Source organism: Cololabis saira, chromosome 20, assembly GCF_033807715.1.
Source record: "Cololabis saira isolate AMF1-May2022 chromosome 20, fColSai1.1, whole genome shotgun sequence".
NCBI lineage: Eukaryota > Metazoa > Chordata > Actinopteri > Beloniformes > Belonidae > Cololabis > Cololabis saira.
The window spans coordinates 31,748,916-31,770,336 of record NC_084606.1 but is presented as its reverse complement, the minus strand read 5'-3'; the positions used below and the strand labels follow the sequence as shown (position 1 = coordinate 31,770,336).

At 39.2% G+C, this 21,421-nt stretch overlaps 2 protein-coding genes across 2 annotated transcripts in view; both read left to right on the top strand.

Moving 5' to 3' along the window:
- The first annotated feature begins 9,841 nt into the window (after positions 1-9,841).
- Positions 9,842-12,094, top strand: LOC133419947 (doublesex- and mab-3-related transcription factor A1-like). The gene is made up of 2 exons (XM_061709452.1): positions 9,842-10,371; positions 11,124-12,094. The coding sequence occupies exons 1-2, from the start codon at positions 9,930-9,932 to the stop codon at positions 11,909-11,911; spliced, it is 1,230 nt and encodes a 409-aa protein (XP_061565436.1). The 5' UTR covers positions 9,842-9,929; the 3' UTR covers positions 11,912-12,094.
- Positions 12,095-12,954: 860 nt separating this feature from the next.
- Positions 12,955-21,421, top strand: part of LOC133420499 (glucosidase 2 subunit beta-like) — a 31,241-nt gene continuing 22,774 nt past the window's right edge. Inside the window, exons 1-3 of the mRNA XM_061710193.1 lie at positions 12,955-13,112; positions 13,411-13,527; positions 17,728-17,823. Coding sequence (XP_061566177.1) covers positions 13,007-13,112; positions 13,411-13,527; positions 17,728-17,823 — 319 coding nt within the window. The 5' untranslated portion in view covers positions 12,955-13,006. The remainder of the gene's footprint in view (positions 13,113-13,410; positions 13,528-17,727; positions 17,824-21,421) is intronic.

Below are 21,421 nucleotides of genomic sequence, written 5' to 3'. Positions count from 1 at the left end.
CTACGTTGCATTTTTGTTAGCTAGCATTCATTTCACTTGGAGGTGCAGGGATGATAACTGCGATGCTTCATGGTTTGCTACGTAATTATTTTTTTAAGCTTATTGAATAAAACTGTATGGTCAGCATTGGATGGTTTCCATTTTGTAAGGATTATTTTATATATACGGGGTCAGATGTTCCTGATGATGTCACAAAATCAACCTGATCTCACAAAAATCCGTGAAATGCCCACCACCTCTCACCACTATTTTCCGTGGCACCAACACAAATGGTAAAATTCCGTGTGAGCACCACGGATATTGTACCTATGCAAAGTCAGTTGGGATCCGTTATCGTGATATATACACGGATTATTACATTATTATTATGTATATATTATTCTTTATTATAGTGGCTAAGTTATGAGTTTTTGGCACGCAAGTTACTGTTTGTTACTGTCAGTTTGTAAAAGCATGTTTTTAAAGGAGCATGAGGCTCCTTTTAAGAAATGAGACTCTCTAGCGCCACCCTTCACCACGACGGCCGTCGGGGGTACTGCAACCAACAGTGAAGCCGGCACGGGAGAACGGGGAGAACGCACATGCAGCGTCATGTGACGTCACATCCGCAGGACAGCGCGGGAAATTCAGGACCGAATTGCAGCACATTTTGCAGCACACAGCCTGTTCAAGGCAAAGGAGAGATACACTAGAGGGCTCATTCTTTTGGGTTTGGAACGCTTCATCTGACATTATTACTAGAAAACTTAAAATGTATACGGATTTTTTTCATAAATCCTGCCACAATCCGGCCTCAAGCTCCTTTAAAGCTTTTTTTGTTTTAATGGTGTTTTGATGATTTTTTAACAGTATTTTGACGGTTGCACAAAATACACAGTCTGGATAGCTAGGGGGTGAAACATTTTAGTGGTTAGTTTAGTGGTTAGTGGTTAGCACTGTTGCCTCACAGCAAGAAGGTCCCCGGTTCGACTCCCAGGCCCGGCAGGGAGTTTGCATGGAGTTTGTTCTCCCCGTGCTTGCGTGGGTTTTCTCCGGGTACTCCGGCTTCCTCCCACAGTCCAAAAACATGCATGTTAGGTTAATTGGTGATTCTAAATTGCCCGTAGGTGTGAGTGTGCATGGTTTGTGTGTTTATTTGTGGCCCCTGTAATGGACTGGTGACCTGTCCAGGGTGTAACACCAGGGTGCAGACCCCCGTGACCCTGCAAAAGATAATGGATGGTGAAACATTTTTATATTCATGGACCTCATTTTCAATCATATAATCTGGGTTTGGTTCTGCACAGAACAAATGCCTCGTGGTGCTTAGTCATTTCACGCTTTTTAGCCACTCCACATTTTGGAGATGTGGACATAGATTGTTTTGATTGTATTCTTTATTGTGAACTCCACTCCAAATATTCTACATAAATATATTTCAAACAGTGAACATTTAGTGCAAAAATAAGTCTTCAAGAAACCCCATATAATCCGCAGGTACAGTAGCTACTCCAATGCCTGATTTCAGAAGACAAGTGTGTATAACAATCAGAGAGATTCCACGTATTTGACCTCCAGCATGCCAAAAAAAAAGATAGTCATTGAACATGATGGTGAAGACCAGGCCTCTGAGAAAAATATGCTCTGGTCAGAGGAATTCATGTTTGAGTTGTTTGCTGTGCAGCAACGGTGGACATCTTTGTTGCAGATCCAGAGCATGTCCTCACGAACAACCTGATACCGTCTGTGAAGGACTTTGGTGACAGAAATGTTGCTGCTGCGCTGCTTCACACACCGGCCAGCATTTTCACAATGACTGCTCGTAGACAATGTGAGGCCAAAATCTCTCAGAACGCTGGACTGTAAGTTGTCCTTGGCACACCAACAAATTCATCAAAGAATGGTCAATGGTCTGCACTTACGTAGCACATCATATATCTTATCCTGGTTATACAAGGCATTTCACATTTTTCAAAGAGAAAAGTGCCACAGAAATAAAAAAAAAGGTTATGGAATGGACAAATCAATGTCATTCTGACATTTTTAACTTTCAGAAGTTAGCGTCAGTTATGTTGGTCTCAAGATCTTTGTTAATCTCTCCCTTAATACACCTGAAGATCCTCGCAACTTAAGGAAATCTCTTCAGCAAACAAAACTTAACTATAATCCTTTTCCATTATGATGATGACAGATCCTTACACTCGTGACCTTGTAAACAGTGCCTTGGAGGAGCATACAGGTCACAAATCTTTTTCTCTTCGGGACAAGACAATATTCCAATCAATCTCAGCCTGTTGGAAAGCTAGGCAAACATACTTTGCCACTTAAAAAAAAACTATCCAATTCTTCTCATACCAGTCCATCATGCAAGTTCACAGCGTGTGTTTTAAAAGTGTATATTCATATTTACGAAGCACTGACACAGAGTTGTTCCGCATTTCTTAGTTCCAGGTCCATTACCTCAGCGATGTATTCTTTAACATTCCAACAAGTGTCAAATTTTCATCAAGTAACAAACTTAGAAACCCGATTCTTTAAATCCTTGACAGAGGAATGTGCTCCTTCTTCCACTTGAGTTATGCATTGTTGAGCTGCTAAGGTCTCCTTGTAAGTGTATCATTGAATAAAGAAGCTTCAGTGACAGGAAACAAATAGCGAGAGTAGCCAGAGTAAGCACTGAACAAGGAACTCTCTGGGTTCAATCCCAACCTGTTTAGACAGTGCAGGCTTGCATTCACTGGCACCGGACCAGAGCCTTTCAGGGTGCTTATGTTCCCTAACACCCCCCCTACATAAACTCGTTAACACATAACACATTTAAATGTGTACACAGGCCTTTCTGTCGTAAAAGTGAACCTGCATTTCTTTACAATGTGGATGCACCGTGTTGATGCAGATGTAATATGCATGATTAAAAACAGAGACATGGGTGCACACACCACCCACCCACGCCCACACACAAGCAAACTTAACTGTCTTTTGGTCCACTATTGTTCACTGGCACTGAGGCATTGCTGGGCTAAGTGAGGGGCCCTGATGGATACCTACCAGACTCAGACCACCAGTAAAGGTGTGAGAAGAGGAGACACGGCATAAATGAAGGAATATTCAATAGGGGGGCTTGAAGATGGCAGAAGATAGCAGAAGACAAGAGTCCAAGAAAGATGCAGGGAATTGTGGAAAAAAGTCTATTGTCTGTGGCATTCAAATGCGCAGGTGTGTGTATCAGTGCTCGGTTTGCTGCAAAATGAGATGCTCGTTATCTTTGTTGAAAAGACATCTGCTGTATTAAAGGAGGTGCAAAGGATGTTCATTTTTATTTAATTTTTTTTCCCCTCATCAATTAAAAAAATGTTCTAGTACACCATTTTGTAGTTTCTTCAACTATGACCACGCATCATCTTGAATGTCTCTTACAATGTTCATGTCGCGCCCCCTTTCCCTGTAGTCACAGAATCACATAATTAGTAGCAACAAAGCACTTTTATGCTGCACAGGATTATCATTGACATTAAATACTTATCATTTGGCTGCACTGTACCAGTGCAGATTCATATTTTATCACATGACAGTGTGTGCCAAAGTGGCTAATTCTAACTGCAAAGCCAATTCCTATTGTAATGCATAAGATTACATAAATGTTCTCAACATTGAAGTTAGTTTCAGTATGAGTATTTTAACCACAGACAAGAAACATTAACTTATCCAATTAAAAATGCCAATAAAATGTTGGTTAAAGTAATCCATCCGTCCATTTTTTATACCCATTTGAATGGGTTTACTGGTTACAATAATGATTTGGTTGATCATTAACAGCCAGCACATTAGTTTATGTTATTTTTTTATTATCTTGGCTCTAGTGGCCTTTACTGACAATGTGGAGACAGGAAAGGTGGTCAGAGAGAGTAGGGGAAGACAAAGGGCCAGAGTCTGGGACTGGAACCTGCACCCCCAGCAGGAGGTCTCAGCCTCTATATATGGGGCGCCTGCTTATCGCACAGAGCTAAACAGCCCCCACCGAGGGAGTTTATTTTGAGTGAATATTATGTAATATGAATAGGAAGCCCCCATGACCCGGCACAGGATTAGATGGCTATAGAAAAATGGATGGGTGGGAAAATAGGAAGCAATCAAACACATGATTTCTTCAGTTATGGCAGTGAAGACAACAGCTACTATTATCTCACTGCCTCACAGTCACAACTTCAAGTTTTTAAATTTTACAAAGGAGTTTCTTTAAACATCGTTTGTGAACATGGTAAATATAACCCCAAATCCAAAAAGATTCTTCACAATTCCTCTGTGTAAGCATGTTTAATAGGAAGCAACACCCAGCACATGCAGCTTAGCAAATGCCAGTTATGCAATCTAAAACAAACAAGCAAGTAAACAAAAAAGTCTCTGTACTATAGTGGATATTTAGCTGACTTCAAGGAGCAACTATTCAAAATATGTCAAAAGTGAAGGATAGTAAGGGGTAAATACGAAATAAGAAATTATTTTTTAATAAATTTGCAAAATATGAGTGAATATAATAATAGGAAAAACATTAAACTGTAATAATGACAAATACAATAAATATAAAGGTGCAGAAGTCCAGTATGAAATCCCCAAAATATGTTTTGACTTAAAGTCTGCATTTGTAATTATGATGGTCTGCTTAATCACAGGTAATCCTAGTTTAATAATCTTATTTTGCCCCTTTTAGTGAAATTGACTGTATGTCTTTGCTGTGAACTTTTGCACCTAAAAGTTATCTATTTTCCATTTCTATTAATCTCATCTCCAGAGAGAGTTGTGTCAGAATGTCTCTGTAAAGATGCAAAAGCACGACTTAGGCTACGCCCCAGGTGATGTAAACAAAGACACAGAGTCCAACAGCTCAGCGTCCCCTAGTCTGAAAATAAAAACAGGAAACACTTTCGAAAAGCTCCGCTAAAAGCAAAGTTCTTTACCGAAGCCCTTTGAGGCCACACACATCACATGGAACACAAATCAGCATTTTATTGCAGTAAAGGGACACTAGGAGTGACAGTGGGAGGAAAGTTACTTTCATGCAACAAGAAAAGTACCAATTTCAGAATGTGCTACATGCAAACAATTGAGATATTTCATCAGCGGTGGCCATTCAACCGATGTGGTGCTTAAATAACAATAGCATGAAGTAACAGACAAGAGTACAGCCTGTGCATGCTGAGAGAAGGTAATTCATTGAAACAATGCTGTAATCTTAACATTTGCGAAATGTTAAGAGATATTTCTTTGTCAAAGTTTTGACTCGTATAGTTTTTATGGGCAACAGTAATACAATGCAAACTCGTAAAGTGCAGCACTAAAAAAATGTGAAATGAAACTATATGTAGGCAACTAAAGAAAAACCATCAGTCCAGATTCCAAGTTACAGTTTCATGATGTTTTATCTCTCCAAGGAACCTTACCTTCTTACCTTTCCACCCCCTCATTCTGACAGTGGGACACATAATCAAGTTTTGCAAGATTTGTGATTAGATTAGCAGCCACCTTCACTCAGATAAGAAGCTGCACTGATAGTGCTTGTCCTGGGAGGCACATGGCTGTGATGAAACACCACATCTGACATGAGCAGATCTGTTAAGAACACAATTAAGACACTGTCTAGCCGTATCTCCCCTAACTGCACTTATCCCTGCTGATCTCGCGTTCTGTGATGGAGATGAAAAATTCTGACTAAAACCAGATGATCCATGCAAAAATAGAGCAAGACTCAAGATTTTCCATGAGGTAATTATAAAAAAAAATCCAGTGTATTCTAGCTTCTTGTGCATTATATTAGATTACTATCAAATAGTATATTTAAGGTGAAATAGGTTGAAGTGCATTTGAAATGATCACACTGATCCGGCTTTATAGAAATCCTGTGAGCCACAGTCAAACAGAGTTGGCACTTAAAGAGTAAAAACAGTATAAGATTACTGCTTTTAAAGATAATCCTATTTGTAGAGGGCTTTCCAAACAGACAAAAAAAAAAAGAAAAGCCAGGCCTCGTTCACCTTTTCTCCCCTTGCTAATTACAAAATAAGAGCATCTTCAAAAGCTTAATGTATAATATTGTGAGGCACATTTTCACACCATTGACACAGCGTTAATTTCCTGCATTCCCCATAAAAAGCTATAACTGGTCCATAAAACGCTTAAGTGGTCTGTGTAAAAAGCAACCAAGTGGGATCGGCCTAATGTGTCTGGATAAACTTGCCAGCCGCGAATCCAAACATCAAATTCCACTTCACAGTGGATGAAATGATAAAAACAGAGTGTGTGTCCACACAGCATCTGCATCGCTGGCATGTATTTGTGTTTGCATGCATTCTGTAGTGATGGATGCATTTCAGATTATCTTCCTGTCTTGTACAGCTGAAGAGAGTCTGTACCAACCCCTATCTATTAGGGCTTAGTGGAACATCTTTCTGCAAATAGCAGACTTGCTTCTCAAAGCATCTTCTGCACAAATCGTTATCGAGATGCTTTACTTATTTACCCCGTTTCAGCTGCAATGCCTGAGTTTTGCTAAATAGGTTTGCACTTTTTGCACATGCATGATTGTTTATGTGCAGCTGTGCATACAGCCTCTCCCTACAGGGGAAAAAAGAAGGATGTTTGCCTGTGATAAGATCCATCACTCACAAGGGAATGACGGCACAGACAGCCGTGTGACGAAGAGGTAAAAAGGGGGGGGGGAGAAAAAAGTACCATCAGTCACTCAGAAGTTTGAGTTTGAAAAAAGATTATCTTCTTCTATCAGCAACACCTACGAACCTGCCAGAACAGCAGCGGGAAACATACAGTCATGTCTGCATCAAATCACAGGTAATTTCTTTTTGCCTCTTGCTGCTGGCAGATCTTCCTCAAAGATGGCCCTCGGGGAATCATTATCTCAATAAAACAGCACAAAAGAAATCAGTGCTTCCTTCCACTTCTTCTTCAATCCTCATTCATTATTAAGAGGGAGAGCCAGAACTACAGGTAGACTAAAGAGAAGCCCCGATGCTTCGTTCCAGATGATTAAGAGAGCTTTAACAGCTTAGGATGTAACATTTTTTTAATCATTCTTGAGTCTAGGACTGACTGGACTGACAAGGGCAAGATGTACACTTAATTAGGATGGAGGATAAAAAAGTGGAAAACCCTTATTTAATGGTAAACAGACTGTTTGAGGAACACTATAGGGTTTGCCTTAAACGTGCACAAACACACATTAGTTGAAAGAGATATGTTTATCTATTCCAAGCCATGTTTCCGTCATGTTTCCCTTGGCGATGATGACTCTGTGGTTGTCACATCATGCTCAAACGGTTTTTCGTGGAAATAATGGTGGGACATTCTGCTGTATGTAACTGGATCCCGCTTGAATGAAGTGGAGTGAATGAAACATGTGACAAGGTGTGATTAGCTCTCCACTAATCTCAGCGGTTGTTTGTTGGCAGATGGGTCTTTTGTCGGGGTCATTTGTTCAACAGAATAACCAGGTAGATAATTATATGTTACTTTTAGAGGCCGTTAGGGCTATTGTTGTGTTAAAATCATCCAAACAGTGAATATTCAGGGGACCAAAGGGGGGTAATTTGTAAGAAGCTGACCTGAGGCAACAAGGTTTTCTTCCTCGCTTTGCTTTTTTTGTTTTCTAAACATTTTCTGCCAAGTTAAACCAAAACCCAAATCTTAGTGCAATTTACACTTATTTCAACTAGAGCACGTTTTTAAGTGCATGTATGTAAACGTAAAGAGCATCTTTTTTTTTTTATTGGTTTGGTTGCATCAGATACAGATACATACAGGATGTGGAAATCTTGTCCATCACTGCACTTTGTATGCAACTGCAAATTGTCCGTCTCTATCTGCCCGCAGACTTTCTCGAAGGTTAGCGTTCATTTATAAATCTCTTCTTGGGCTGGTTCCCTCTTATTTATGTTCTTACATGTGTAGAGTCTCTAATCCTTACAGCTTACGCTCACAGGACGTTCTGCGCATGTTCGTTCCTAGAGCCAACACTGAACTTGGGGAAAAAAGCCTTCAGTTACGCTGCTCCCCGGTCATGGAATGACATACAGAACGATCTGAGATTACCTGAACTGATCACTCTGGGGGAATTTCCATCAATTTTAAAGGATCGAGAAACTAGTTCTCTCGGGCAATGTGCTTGTTTTTACGACGGAGTATTAGGGCCAAACAAAAAAACAAAAAAAGGAAATTACGAGAATAAAGTCATAATGTAATGAGAATAAAGTCGTAAAATTACGAGAATAAAGTCATAATATAACGAGAATAAAGTCATAATATAACGAGAATAAAGTCGTAAAATTACGAGAATAAAGTCGTAAAATTACGAGAATAAAGTCATAATATTACGAGAATAAAGTTGTAATATATTATAAATATATAAATATAACTTCACAAGATGCTCAATATTCCTCATTTTAACACAGGGAGAAGAAGCTCTTCCTGTTAGAGTTCTCATAAATTATATTCTCATAATATTACGACTTTATTCTCGCAACATTACGACTTTATTCTCGTAATGTTACGACTTTATTCTCGTAATTTTACGACTTTATTCTCATAATATTACGACTTTATTCTATTACGACTTTATTCTCGCAACATTACGACTTTATTCTCGTAATTTTACGACTTTATTCTCATTATATTATGACTTTATTCTCGTAATTTCCAATTTTTTTTGTCTTAGTTTGGCCCTAATACTCCGTTGTATGTTTTTAATTCAAATGGTGCCAAAAAGTTTTCAAATTATATGGACCCGTTTATGTTGTATGTAATTTGTGTTCCTGACTACAGTGTGTGATTGCTGTTTGTTGTTTTTTGTTGTGTTTTCTGTTGTAACTTATGCTGCCCTCTTGGCCAGGTCGCTCTTGGAAAAGAGATTTTTAATCTCAATGAGTCTTACCTGGTTAAATAAAGGTTATTATTATTATTATATCAGATTAGACCACTATTCATCTGGGATGCAAACAGGGCCGGTTCTAGAAAATGATTACTAGGGCTGCATCTCAGATCAGAGGGGGGGAACATGCCTGGCATGTTATTCAACACTAAATTATGCATTTTCACATAATTTCAAGCGGAATGATACTAGTAAAACAAGAATATTTAAAGTGTATTTCAAATGCTTTATTGCAGCAATATTGCTGCAGAACAAAGAAAATGCTACATTTAGTCTGGGCTACCTCACCCATCAGATAATCTACACTGCAAAAATTCAAAATCTTAACAAGAATATTTGTCTTATTTCTAGTTAAAATGGCTCATTTTTAGTCTAAAAAAATCTTATTACACTTAAAACAAGATTCATCACTGGAAAAAACAACAATTTACACCTGTTTCAAGTAGATTTTCACTTAAAATAAATAGAAAAATCTGCCAGTGGAACAAGATTTTTTTGCTTGTAATAAGAAGATAAATCTTGTTCCACTGGCAGATTTTTCTACTTATTTCAAGTGAAAATTGACTTGAAACAGGTGAAAATTGTCAAATAACAAGTTATTTTTCTGGTAATGACTCTTGTTTTAAGTGTAATAAGATTTATTGACTAAAAATTTGACATTTTAACTAGAAATAAAACAAATATTCCTGGTAAGATTTTAAGTTTTTGTCAGTTTTTTTTCCCGTCTTTTCAACTGAGCATGCAAACACATAAACTAAGGGTGCAATGCATGCTTATGCACCCTCGTAGAACCGGGCCTGGATGCAAATAAACATGATAGGGTATTAAGACGCTTGAGTGGAAAGGGGTGTGACGAGGTGTTGGATTTCATGTCAAACCACCTGGTGAGGAGCCTCTTAAGGCACTGGCTCGGAGTGCCAGCGCATTAGAGACAGTCACACCAGAGAAAGCCAGGGTTATTTGAATATACTAGACGATTACGCGCATCGGACCGACTTTTGCATCCTCTTGGGTGATGGAGAGCAGGATCAGACCCCTGGGCCTGGCCGGGCACCCCGGCCTGCAGATGCCCCCGTCCCTCCTGCACCCTCCGCACCTCTTCCTGCGGGCCTGCAACCCCCCGCTGGAGAGGGGGTACCCGCGGACCCCGAAGTGCGCCCGCTGCAGGAACCACGGCGTGGTGTCGGCCCTGAAGGGCCACAAGCGCTTCTGCCGCTGGAGAGACTGCGTGTGCGCCAAGTGCACGCTGATCGCGGAGCGGCAGCGCGTCATGGCGGCGCAGGTGGCGCTGCGCAGGCAGCAGGCGCAGGAGGAGAGCGAGGCCCGGGAGCTGAGGCTGCTGTACCCGGGCTCGGGCATCGGGGTGCCGGCGGGGAGCCCCGAGGGCCCGCCCCTGGGGGCCGGGGGCCCCGCACCCACCAGCACCAGCGTTTTTGGAGCTCAGAACTCTAAAGATGGTGAGTTGAAGTTAAATGTTTTGGAAAAATCTTACAGATATCTTCTGATTTAAACGAACTGATTAAATTAGTAGTAAACTATTTAGTCTTTATGGAGTTTCTTAAAAGAGTTTACACATTGTAGGACAATAGAAACAGGGGTGGGATTATATAAATTTTCTTCTTCCCACTCTATTTCGAGTGTTAACGAATTAATTTGTATTTTGCACCTGCACCTGATAAAGGTATTTTTTTAATTTTCTGTTGCACGCAGGTCACTTTTGTTATGTTGTATTGCTCGAAGTAAATATGAATTGAATTGAATACTTTCATAAATACAATTGGTTGAAGGACTTTTTGGATTTATTGTCAATGGAAAAGGCAACCTCAATCCTTAAAGACAATAAAAATGGCCTATTTGCCCCATGGACTGTCATTAGAGAACACTTGAGAATAAACATGCTTTTTATTTTATTTTACTTATTTTTCTTTTAGAGCTGGACCTGAACTGACGCTAGTCACCATCATTTCTAAAGTTTATCTGTACCAACCCTTCCCCCCACCCCCTTGTCTTAAAAAAACAATTTGTCATTGTAATTTTTTTCTTTTTGCTATGTGAAATGTGGTGTTGATAACCTCTTTTTTTGTCTTCATTTTGAAAAAAAAAAAAATCATAAATAATTTAAAAAAAGAGTTTACGCATTGTAAAGGATTTTACGCACAGCTTTTGTGCAGGTTATTAATCACCACCTGTTTTTTTATGTTTATTTCAGAAGACAAAGTAAACAAGTACAACATTTACAACGGATTCGTGGGCCGGCCCCTCTGCGCGCCCCACAGCACACGAGTGCCCTCTCCAAGTGACAAGAGGAAGCTGTCTCCCAGCAGAGAGGACGCCGCTCCCCTCTCCGGTGACAGGGGGAGTCCATCCCCGCCCTGCGACCAGCTCTCAGACAACCAACAAAGTCCACAGAGGTCGCCGTCCTCATCCGAGCCAGAGTCAGGGAACGAGTCAGAGAAGCCCAAGGACTACCAGGCGGCGGATCGGGACCCCACCGAGATCATGGCCAAGATCTTCCCCCACCAGAAGCGGGACACCCTGGAGTCCATGGTGAGAACGTGCAAAGGGGACATTGTTAAATCTATTGAGTTGGCGTTGAGCTCCAAGGAGACCAAGATGGACTCTGGCAGCGTGTCTTCGTCTGGTCTCCCGAGCCTGCTCAGGCCCTCTGCTGGACTGCCTGGAGCGCTCGGAGCTCTGGGCAGCAAGTCTGCCTTCTCCCCGCTGCACGGCCCCCCGGCCCCCGGCGGGGAGAGCCTGTACGGCCTCAACCCCCGCCTGGGCGTCAGCCCCCTGCGGCTGGCCTACTCCTCCGCCAGCGGCGGCGTGGCAGGGTTCATGTCCCCCTACATGACATCGGGACTGATGCCCCTGCTGACCCTGCGTCCGCCCTTGGACTCTCACTCCTTCCCGGGCATGATCCGAGACCTTTCCTACATCCAGAGCAAGGACTCCCTGTGCCATACAGGTCTTTACACGCGACTCAACAATGACGAATAACAACATCAGACCAAACGACACATTTGAATTATTGCCAATGCTGTAAATGCGTTTTCAGATTTAACCTTTCAAGTGCCTTCAACTCTGTTTTGTGCTCATCAAAACGACTGCATTCTGACAATATAACTCAACATTTCTTTGTTTTTTTATGGTGTATATTTTGTAAAGATTTATTGCAAATAAAGTGATCTTTTTTTCCATATATTTTTTATTTTGTGTAAATATCTATCTATCTATCTATCTATCTATCTATCTATCTATCTATCTATCTATCTATCTATCTATCTATCTATCTATCTATCTATCTATCTATCTATCTATCTATCTATCTATCTATCTATCTATCTATCTATCTATCTATCTATCTATTGATTTATTAGACAATCTTTAAAAAAAAACAAACATACATGAATAACTGCATTGCAGTCTCACATGTTAATGATAAAAATTGTCGAGGATTAAGACACAATAAAGCCAACAGGGTTATTTCCATTGCGGTCCTCGATGTTTATAAAAGCTGACGAAAAATGTAGGTGTCGACAAGTATGATGTTGTATCTATCTATCTATCTTAAATACTTTGGTAACTTTAAGTTTTAACAATTTCTCCTGAAAATAAGTAAGTACTTATAACCTAGTAGGCAAATTTCCCAAAGTCCTTCATTAGATAATGATCAGAATAGTCTTTTGGGGAGAACTACAAACTAAAATAGATGATTACATACAAAATAGCTCTAGGAAGCTCTGCTTTTGCAGGTTTGATTTAACAGAAATGGGATATTTCAGTCAACTTTTTTTCATTTTTTTATTTATATTGACCCTGAACTTACTGGAAATGTCGTCAATAAAGCTTGTCGATTAAAACGAATGAAAAACTATGATGAAGGGAATCCTGGCTCTCTTCTCCTCTCCTCTAGCAACCAGTCTCCCCTCTGATTGGTCTACGGAACCAGACGAGCCTCGATTCCGCACCAATAGAAACCCTCACAGGTGTCACGTGGTCGGATGTTTCCGGAAGTTGGTCCCAGCCCTGGGAGAGTCTCGTGTATTTGAACCAGCCTTTAGCGGGTTTAACCTATAACGGGACATGCTGTAAATGTCACGTTTTCGACGCACTGAAATGCGCGTCCACGTCATTTTCGCAGCTCTGTTTTGGTCTGGTGTTGTGGACTCGCGGAAGGTTAGAGGGATATCTTCATCTTGTAAGTTTCCTGTCCCGTTTTAGCTCAGGGCTAAGTAGCTGTCGTATTCATTTGTACCCCGAAATCCCAGCCTTTTAAAATAAAAATAAAAACTGTGTTTTGAAGCTGGGTGTTCACCTTCAACAGAGACAGTTTCAAACAAAGCTGCCATCACTGCCATGTACAAAACAACCTGTTTCAGTGGACCTGTGGGCTTTACTGACTCACAAACTACAATGACATGAATATTTTAAATCACCTTTAAAGGTTTGTTGGTGTGTAACTGTCGTCAGGCTCATGGATAATGTTGTTTTTACAGACAAAAGGTTCTACAGGGAGAGGAAGTCGTTTTTGTGTATTGATGGGTCGAAAATGATCCCCTTTGAGCAGGTGAACGACGACTACTGCGACTGCGCAGACGGCTCTGATGAACCAGGTAAAGAGTTAAACAAGCAGCTTCTCTGTAAACATTACACTGTAAATGATTGTTAACCACATGGTTTATGTGGGGAGGAAACAGTATCACTTGACTTAATATTCTCTACTTAAACGTAATTTTGAACACGTTGGGTCTGTGTGATTCCATTTAATTTGGCTATTGAGTGCCCCCCCTTTTTTTGTATCATTTGATTGATTCATCAGGCCTGCAGCTTTTCCCTCCATTGCTGTCTGCCCTTGTTTTCATTGGTAACTCACATTTCCAGATTTTGTTTTAAATCTGGTCATACACGTCTCTCTAATGGTTAGTTTATTTGTTTATTTTATTTAATAAGGATCCCCGTTAGTCTTCACCATGGGAAGACTATTCTTCCTGGGGTCCACACATAGACATACAAAAGATTACAATAATCACAACTCAAAAAGGGTGAAAAAAGTTCACTAGAATTCCTAAAATAATACATTGAAACACAAATAAAAGATTATGTAACCAACCAAAACCATCCACGTCTTAAGTAACAGTATTTGCTACTATCACCAGATCTGTATCCACTTTTGAACAAAAATAGTTTGCAACGACTTTATAATTTATGACATACTTATACTACTATACTATACACTCATAGCCTACACTAATTTAGAATATATTTACTATTACATTTATAATGTACCTACAATTTGCAAAATAATCACAATATATACCTAGGACTGATCATAACTTCCTTCTGAACCACAGCCTGCTGTGTTAGTGATAAATACAAGCAAAAAGCCTTAAGACACAACTCAAATCTAAGTGTGGCCCCTATATTTTTTTTAATACATCAGAAAACAAAAGCAAATGTTTTATTACAAGTGTCCCCTTATGTCACAAAAATATCAGACGAATGTACACTAACAAATGAGTTTGAGGCAGTTAAATATAAACCATCTGTATTTTTGTGTGATTCAGCTCAGAGGTCTCTTGCAGTTCACTTGGGAACTTAGTTTTCCCCTCGTGATCATCCATCTATCTTTAATCCTATATACATCAAGGGTGGGCATTCCTGGTCCTCGAGGCCCGTGTGTCCTACAGGTTTTAGATGTTTCCGTGCTTCATTGCACCATGATACAAGTGACTGTGTCATCAACAGAATTGTGCAGACCTTGGTGGCAAGCTGATGATGATGATTAATTAGAATCAGGTGTGTTGAAGCAGTGAAACATCTAAAACATGCAGGACACCGGAGAGCTTATCCTAGCTCACTACAGGCAAAAGGCAGGGCTACACCCGGGACAGGTTCAAGCCCATTGCAGTTCCTCCCGATCAATCAAACTTAAATCAATCCTCATGGGGAAAAAAGGCTTTTCTCATTCTATGACCACACATTGTGGTTTATGATCTGTGATGTTACTACTTTTTTTTTTTTTTTTGCTAATATCTACAATGTTGGGATCCTGAAACAACTTGTCTCTCACAAGCTTCTTTGGTGAGACTTCTCCTTACGGTCAGTTCAATAGTTATACCTCTGACATCTGCAGTAAATATTTAACTAATACTTAAATTACTAACATCATCTAATCAGAGTGTGATCCAGACAGTCATTGGATAGTTTGGTTGACTGTCAAACTCTTTTTCCTTAGTGAGTCTGTCATTCGATGCTTTGGAGGTGTGGCTTCTGAGAGAAGGGGATTGTACTGTTTATTAGTTTTCTTTTAAACCAGGGGTGTCAAATGTGCGCATGCGGCCCGAGAGAGGTTTTCATGCGGCCCGCGAGAAGTTTCCAACGCAAAAAAAAGAAATGTTAATTTACTAAAAAGGAAGGCATAAATAATTGCCATGAATCGCAGCATATCCGATAATATATTTCTTCTACAAATCCATCGTTATTCCACAAAGAGAGCAGTTTTTTGACATTTTTTTAGTTTTCTATAATGTATTTGCCGATTTTATTTCTTTGTAGACGGTCGTTTATTTTTATTAACCGACTACTATTATATATTTTCGCAGGAAAAATATCACTGCTAAAAAAGATGATAGAATATATTTATTCTGAGAATTTCAGTTTTGAATACGAGGATAGTGACAAAGTAAAACAGTTAAAAGAGAAGTGCTGACTTTTTCGGCACACTGGCGTAAATATCCGCGCCAATTTTTAAAAATAAATACATTTAATTGTACTGGAAAAATCTCTAAATCACAAAGAAACACTCTCGGATGTAATAAGAAAGATTTTGCTTTTAATTAAATTTCCTATAAAAAAGCAAAATATAAAAAAAAACATACTTGTTGCTGTTTATCTTTGTAAAATGATATTAAAAGTATCTTACATAATTTGAAAAAAAGAGAAATTTCAAGAAAAGATCCTGAAGAAATATATTTTACATAATTAGAGTGTAAACAAAGTGCATATTTCCTTTAAAATTAACTAAACTGATATTGGATTAGATAACAATAGTAAAAAAAAAAAGAATTAGGAAAAAAAAGAATTAGAAAAAAAATGTTCGCACCGTTTTTGTTATTCTCAGCGTGCGGCCCGCGAGAAAAAAATTGGTCAAATCCGGCCCGCCAAGCAAAATGAGTTTGACACCCCTGTTTTAAACCCTCACTGACTCCCAGTGTTTTTTTCAGCATCTCTGAAACAACCTTTAAGATTAGTGTAATGAGGAGTGGGATATTTTTACAAGTTACATTACATTATGCTAATCTGGGAGATACTTTTATTCAAATAAATGTGCTTCAGTAGGACACGGTGACTAAATATATAACTGGGACAGTTGTGGATCCAACTAGCAAACTTCAGACTGAAGATCATCTGTTCCACCTCCTTAAATAAAGCTGAGACTTTGTTTAACGAGTGTAATATTCCGTCAACATAGACAAAGACAAGTGAGGTAATCACTAAGTTTAGATGGCAAAACATGAATTTTTAACTATAGCATGTATTGACTTTCGTTTTGCCAATTATGTGAATACTTTTGAGAAAGTCTGCCCATTATTGAGAATACCAGCTTTCAAAACAAAACAAAACTTAACAAAATAGATTACATACAAACCCCCCCCACTGTAAATAAGATTATTTGTTGGTGGCATGACTGAAACACTGTCCCCCCCTCAGGTGATTAGGACTCATATAAGCTGTAATGAACATAAAAGGCCTTAATGATAAAGTGTCAGTGTCATTGAATGAAAAGAAAGGAATAGAAAAACAATATTAGTGTGTGAGCTGCTTGAAGAGTCATCAATTAAGTTGTGTCATGGCCGGCATCAATACAAGCACCCCTAGGAGCCTCTTTTACTCATTAAGACATCGGGAGCAGAACAAACACAAGGGCAATGGAGTCCAACTGATTATATGATAAAGACTGCAGAGTGATCTGGTTTTTCCATAAATGTATGTTGTGTGGCGAGGACAGGAGATGATGAAGATGCAAACTGCAGATGTGAGCTCAGTTTGTTGGATTTTCAACAATACTTCAATACATACTCAGAAAGAAGGTCAAGGGACAATTAAGACTTTGCATCTGGGTCTCCAGCAGAAAATGTTTTTCATTCTCTAGGGATGCCACTTCTGCAAAACCGCTCAAAATAATGCTGCCAAAACCTAAACTAAGAAGAAGGTGAGTAGTTTCGAGGGGTTTTAATTGCTGTCAGATCCGTATTTTTATTGTTAAGAGAGAAATGCACATCCTTATGTTTTGTTGTTACGTATGGATCTTACATAGCACATTTATTTAGGACTTGTTTTCTGTTGTTTTGGTGTGATTTATTTATTTTTTTCTTCACTTTTTGGGTGTTTACTGATCCAAGTGTATCCCATGTGTTTATGGTTTTACTGCTCTATTGATTTATTTTGTTTAATTTAGTTTTTGTCTGTTCAGGGACAATGTCTGTTTTAAAAGTACTATATAAATATTGATCCATCGATTGATTGAGGGGGAACAGATGCACATTTATCTGCTAGGTAACTCTGGCGCAATTGTAAAAAGTGTGCACCATATCTGTCGAATGAATAAAGAAATCAATAAACAAAAAATGATTCAATAAAATGCACCAGCTATTAAAAATCACAACAAGGTGCAACCTGCGTGTTTCTTATCTGTTTAAGAATATCTTTATAATATTGCATTCTGAGTCATTTATGGAAGATGAGTTAAGTTACCCTCTGAAAGGTAGTTTATCATGCTCTTCAATTAAATTTCCTTTCTTAATGCTGTCCAGGCACCTCAGCGTGTCCCCGTGGACGCTTCTACTGCACCAATTTGGGTTTTCGTCCGCACTACATCCCATCATCACGAGTCAACGATGGCATCTGTGGTAAGGCTGAGTCTTATACTTTTTAACAAACTGCTATCCTGAGAAGTGACTTTTCTACACTTTTTCAGACACTTGTGAAGTGAGGCAGTTGATTTTTACATCAGTTTTTATTTCTCAATGATGGTTTGATGCTGTAGTAATTAAGAGATTTATTCTGCTCAGAAAACCAACATGAGATGCATTTCTCTGACTTTCTTGGAGATAATTTTCTGGAAGTTGATTTAACTGAAGTTAATTTTTTTTTTTTTTTTTTAATATATTTTTATCCCGGTTTTTTCCCATTTTACCACCCCGTGCTCCTACCTAAGTGACTGAAGTTAATTTAACTGAAAAAAAGAATTTTATATTACTAACTGTATTCTACTTAAATATGTATGTATAAATATGAGATGCTGTTTGCTCTCTCCATTTGTGCCTTCTGCGAACCTGTGTAAGCATATATACACATATGTATATGTATATATATATATATATATATATATATATATATATATATATATATATATATATTAGGGGTGTAACGATATATTGTGCCACGGAATTTCGCGATACAAAAACGTCACGATATGTGTCGTGGAGGTGACAAACTGTAGCACGATATTGGATTATTGATATTAATATATCGTGTTTACTAGTAACGCGCATCCTATTGGTGCAGCGGGATCACGTGACAACCGCGCTAGATAAATAACAGTCATGTTGCATTTTGAGTTTGGGACTTTTCATAGTTTACTTATTTACTTTATTTATTTAATTTTAGTTGTTAAATTTCTGGAAAAGAAAAAAGTCAAGTCATACATGAGAGAAACTATTCAGTTTGTGGCAATATTGCAATAATGCAAACCTGACATTTACTTTTAGTTCAGTTTGTGGAAAATGGTTGACCTGGCTCTCTCTTTAAAAGTTAAACAGTTATAAAGCATTACAAACTGGAACAATAGGGCAAACGCACAGTATTGTTTTGTATTTTGTGTCTTTTAAAGCAGCACAACGTAACTTTCAGCTTTTCTGAGTTTGGCGGCATCTTTTGGACAAAAGCGGTAGTGTTTTACCAGAAAGAACACTACGTTTCCCATGAGCACCAGCGCGTACTGCCGGAAAACTCCTGTCCCGTCGCTGCATTTGTTTTGATAGAAGATGGGACGCTTTCCTGTTTCACCAAGTGAACAGAAAAAAAAGATGTTAAACTGCTGGAAAGGAACTGGAATTTACCGGGATACCTTAAACAAGGAAGCCAGGGAGCGGTATATGGAGAAAATAATGATTATTAACGGTCTGGATCCATATGAAATCATTACTGAAGACCCATGTGTTTCAATACATTTGTATAATAGTACAACATACAGTACATGTTTTGTATCCCTCTTACTTCTCTTTTCTTTTTTTTGACTGCTATATTATGCTGAATAGGCTCCGAGGCGTGAGCAATATTTTTGTTTTCCTCGTGAGATAATGTTTTTCCTCTGCAGCTACAAATAAGAGTTAATATTTTTTCCTCAACAAACTAGTTTTATCTGAAGATTGGGGTTAATTGCACTGCAGAGAGCTGGCCAGCAACTGCGTTTAGCTGGCGAAGTGGGGAATAAAACCCGTGTTTTGATCCGACCCCGGTCTGTGTGAGTGTTTGTGGTTTAAGGCTGTTTATGGTTCTGCGTTAAATCGACGCAGAGCCTACGGCGTAGGATACGCGGCGACACGCACCGTACGTTGCGCATCGCCACGTACCCTACGCCGTAGGTGTGCGTCGATTTAACGCAGAACCATAATTCAGGCTTTACTGTGTGGAAGCCGGTGTTTGGTCGTTACAGCCGCGATCCAAAGCGAGCCGACGGCTCTTTCACTCTTTTACTTTGTTATATCAGATACTATATCAGTCTCTGTGGTTCTGCCTCCGAGCAGGAAACCGTTGAAAAGTTAAACCATTAGGATCTTTTCCCCACGTCTGTTGTGTGGAGCTGCTGCAGCCATAACGCAGCAACAGGTTCTGCGGAGCTCTGCGCTCCAAGCCCCGCCCATTTTCGTCTCGACTGCGAATCGGGAAGGAGGGGGAAGTGACGTATGCCGTAAAGCAGTCAAAGTCGTAACGATTTGTAGTTTTTTAGTGTGGCAGGGTTCCTACCATGCTCCTCAAAGTTACATAGTGCCAGTGAAGGCGATACAGACCCCCTCAGATCATGACAGAGGTTCATTAAACCTGTTGGAAGTTGATGTACCATCACAATGACTCTGGAAATATGATATTAAGGTGGAAAAGTTACGTAGTGTCGCTTTAAATAAAAGACAATTTTTTCCACTCATATGTTCCTCATTCAAAGTTGTTAAAAAAATACTGCTATAATATCGTATCGTTATCGTGTACCGTATCGTGAGATTAGTGCATCGTTACACCCCTAATATACATGTGTGTGTGTGTGTATATATATATGTGTGCGTATAGGTATCATAATTATTTGTCAAGAAGCTTTAATGGTGATGTTTAAACTGTCAATTCTTTTCTTTTACAAATAAACAGTGAATAAAACATTTCTTTCAGAAACACTTTCCTCATTCAACTTTATTTGAGAAAACACCTTTAAATTTTTTCTTCAAGGTTTTTCTTTATTGTTTCCGAACTATTGCAACTGTCCGTGCCTCATTAGACAGATTTTTTCAGGCATTTTCTTTTCATCCATTTTCATCCTTCGGTATCTCTCTTGACAGACTCTTGACATTCCTGTATTGACATCAGTTTTTTTAATCTCCAGCATAGCAGCAGCAGCAGCATTAGACCACATGTAGCCATAAGAGGGGGGGGGGATGAATGAGGGGCGAAAGAGCAGTGGGGGAAAGATTTCCTATCCCTTATTGTCCTCCCACTTGTCTTCTCATACCTTTCCCGCCTTGAATGGAGCCACTTAAAAGCTAAAATATCAGCACTTTTCGTCTTCTCTCCGGTGACCGAGAGGTTTTCATTGGCTTCCATTTTTTGGCTGTGGAGCCCGTTTTCCACTGGTCACCAATGGGGTTCTGGGTAATTGAGAAATTTCACACTGTGCCCACTCTCCTAGTGAAACATCCAAGCAAAGGCTAGATCAGAACACTTGCAGCACTCCACGGAGCTGATGTTATAAGTGACTGGTGTCAAGAGAGCCTCTCTGAGCCAGAGAGAGGCGGTTCATGTGGGTACAAAGATCCAATTTTCATCTTTAAAGATGGCGATTCAACATTATCTCCACCACAGAGAGATGATAGGAACATTTGATGGATATATTTAAGTACATGGGGATAAAGTAACGGTAATCAGCTGGAAGTTGTGATATTACAATAAAGTGTACAAATGTCTGTTGTGGAAAAAATGTATATAGACTGTAGTTTTTGATTGACAGGGAAAAGCTATCATGAATAATACAGTCATTAAATACAATCGTGCAAAATGTAGTGTCCCAGCCTCTCCCTTAAAAAAAAAAAAAAAAAAAAAAAAAGGTCCTTTTTTTATGTTAAACATCATAAATTTTTTTTTTTTTTTTTTGAATTTATTTATTTAAAACAGATTGAAATGAAAGAAGAAATGAAGTGGGCAATACTATGTATCCCCATGATTCAGTAGCTTGTAGATCTG

Bases quoted from the DNA above. Each gene is read 5' to 3' on its own strand.
- LOC133419947 (XM_061709452.1), top strand. From the start codon at position 9,930: ATGGAGAGCAGGATCAGACCCCTGGGCCTGGCCGGGCACCCCGGCCTG. The intron at 10,372-11,123 runs GTGAGTTGAAGT...TGTTTATTTCAG, and splicing joins AGCTCAGAACTCTAAAGATG to AAGACAAAGTAAACAAGTAC.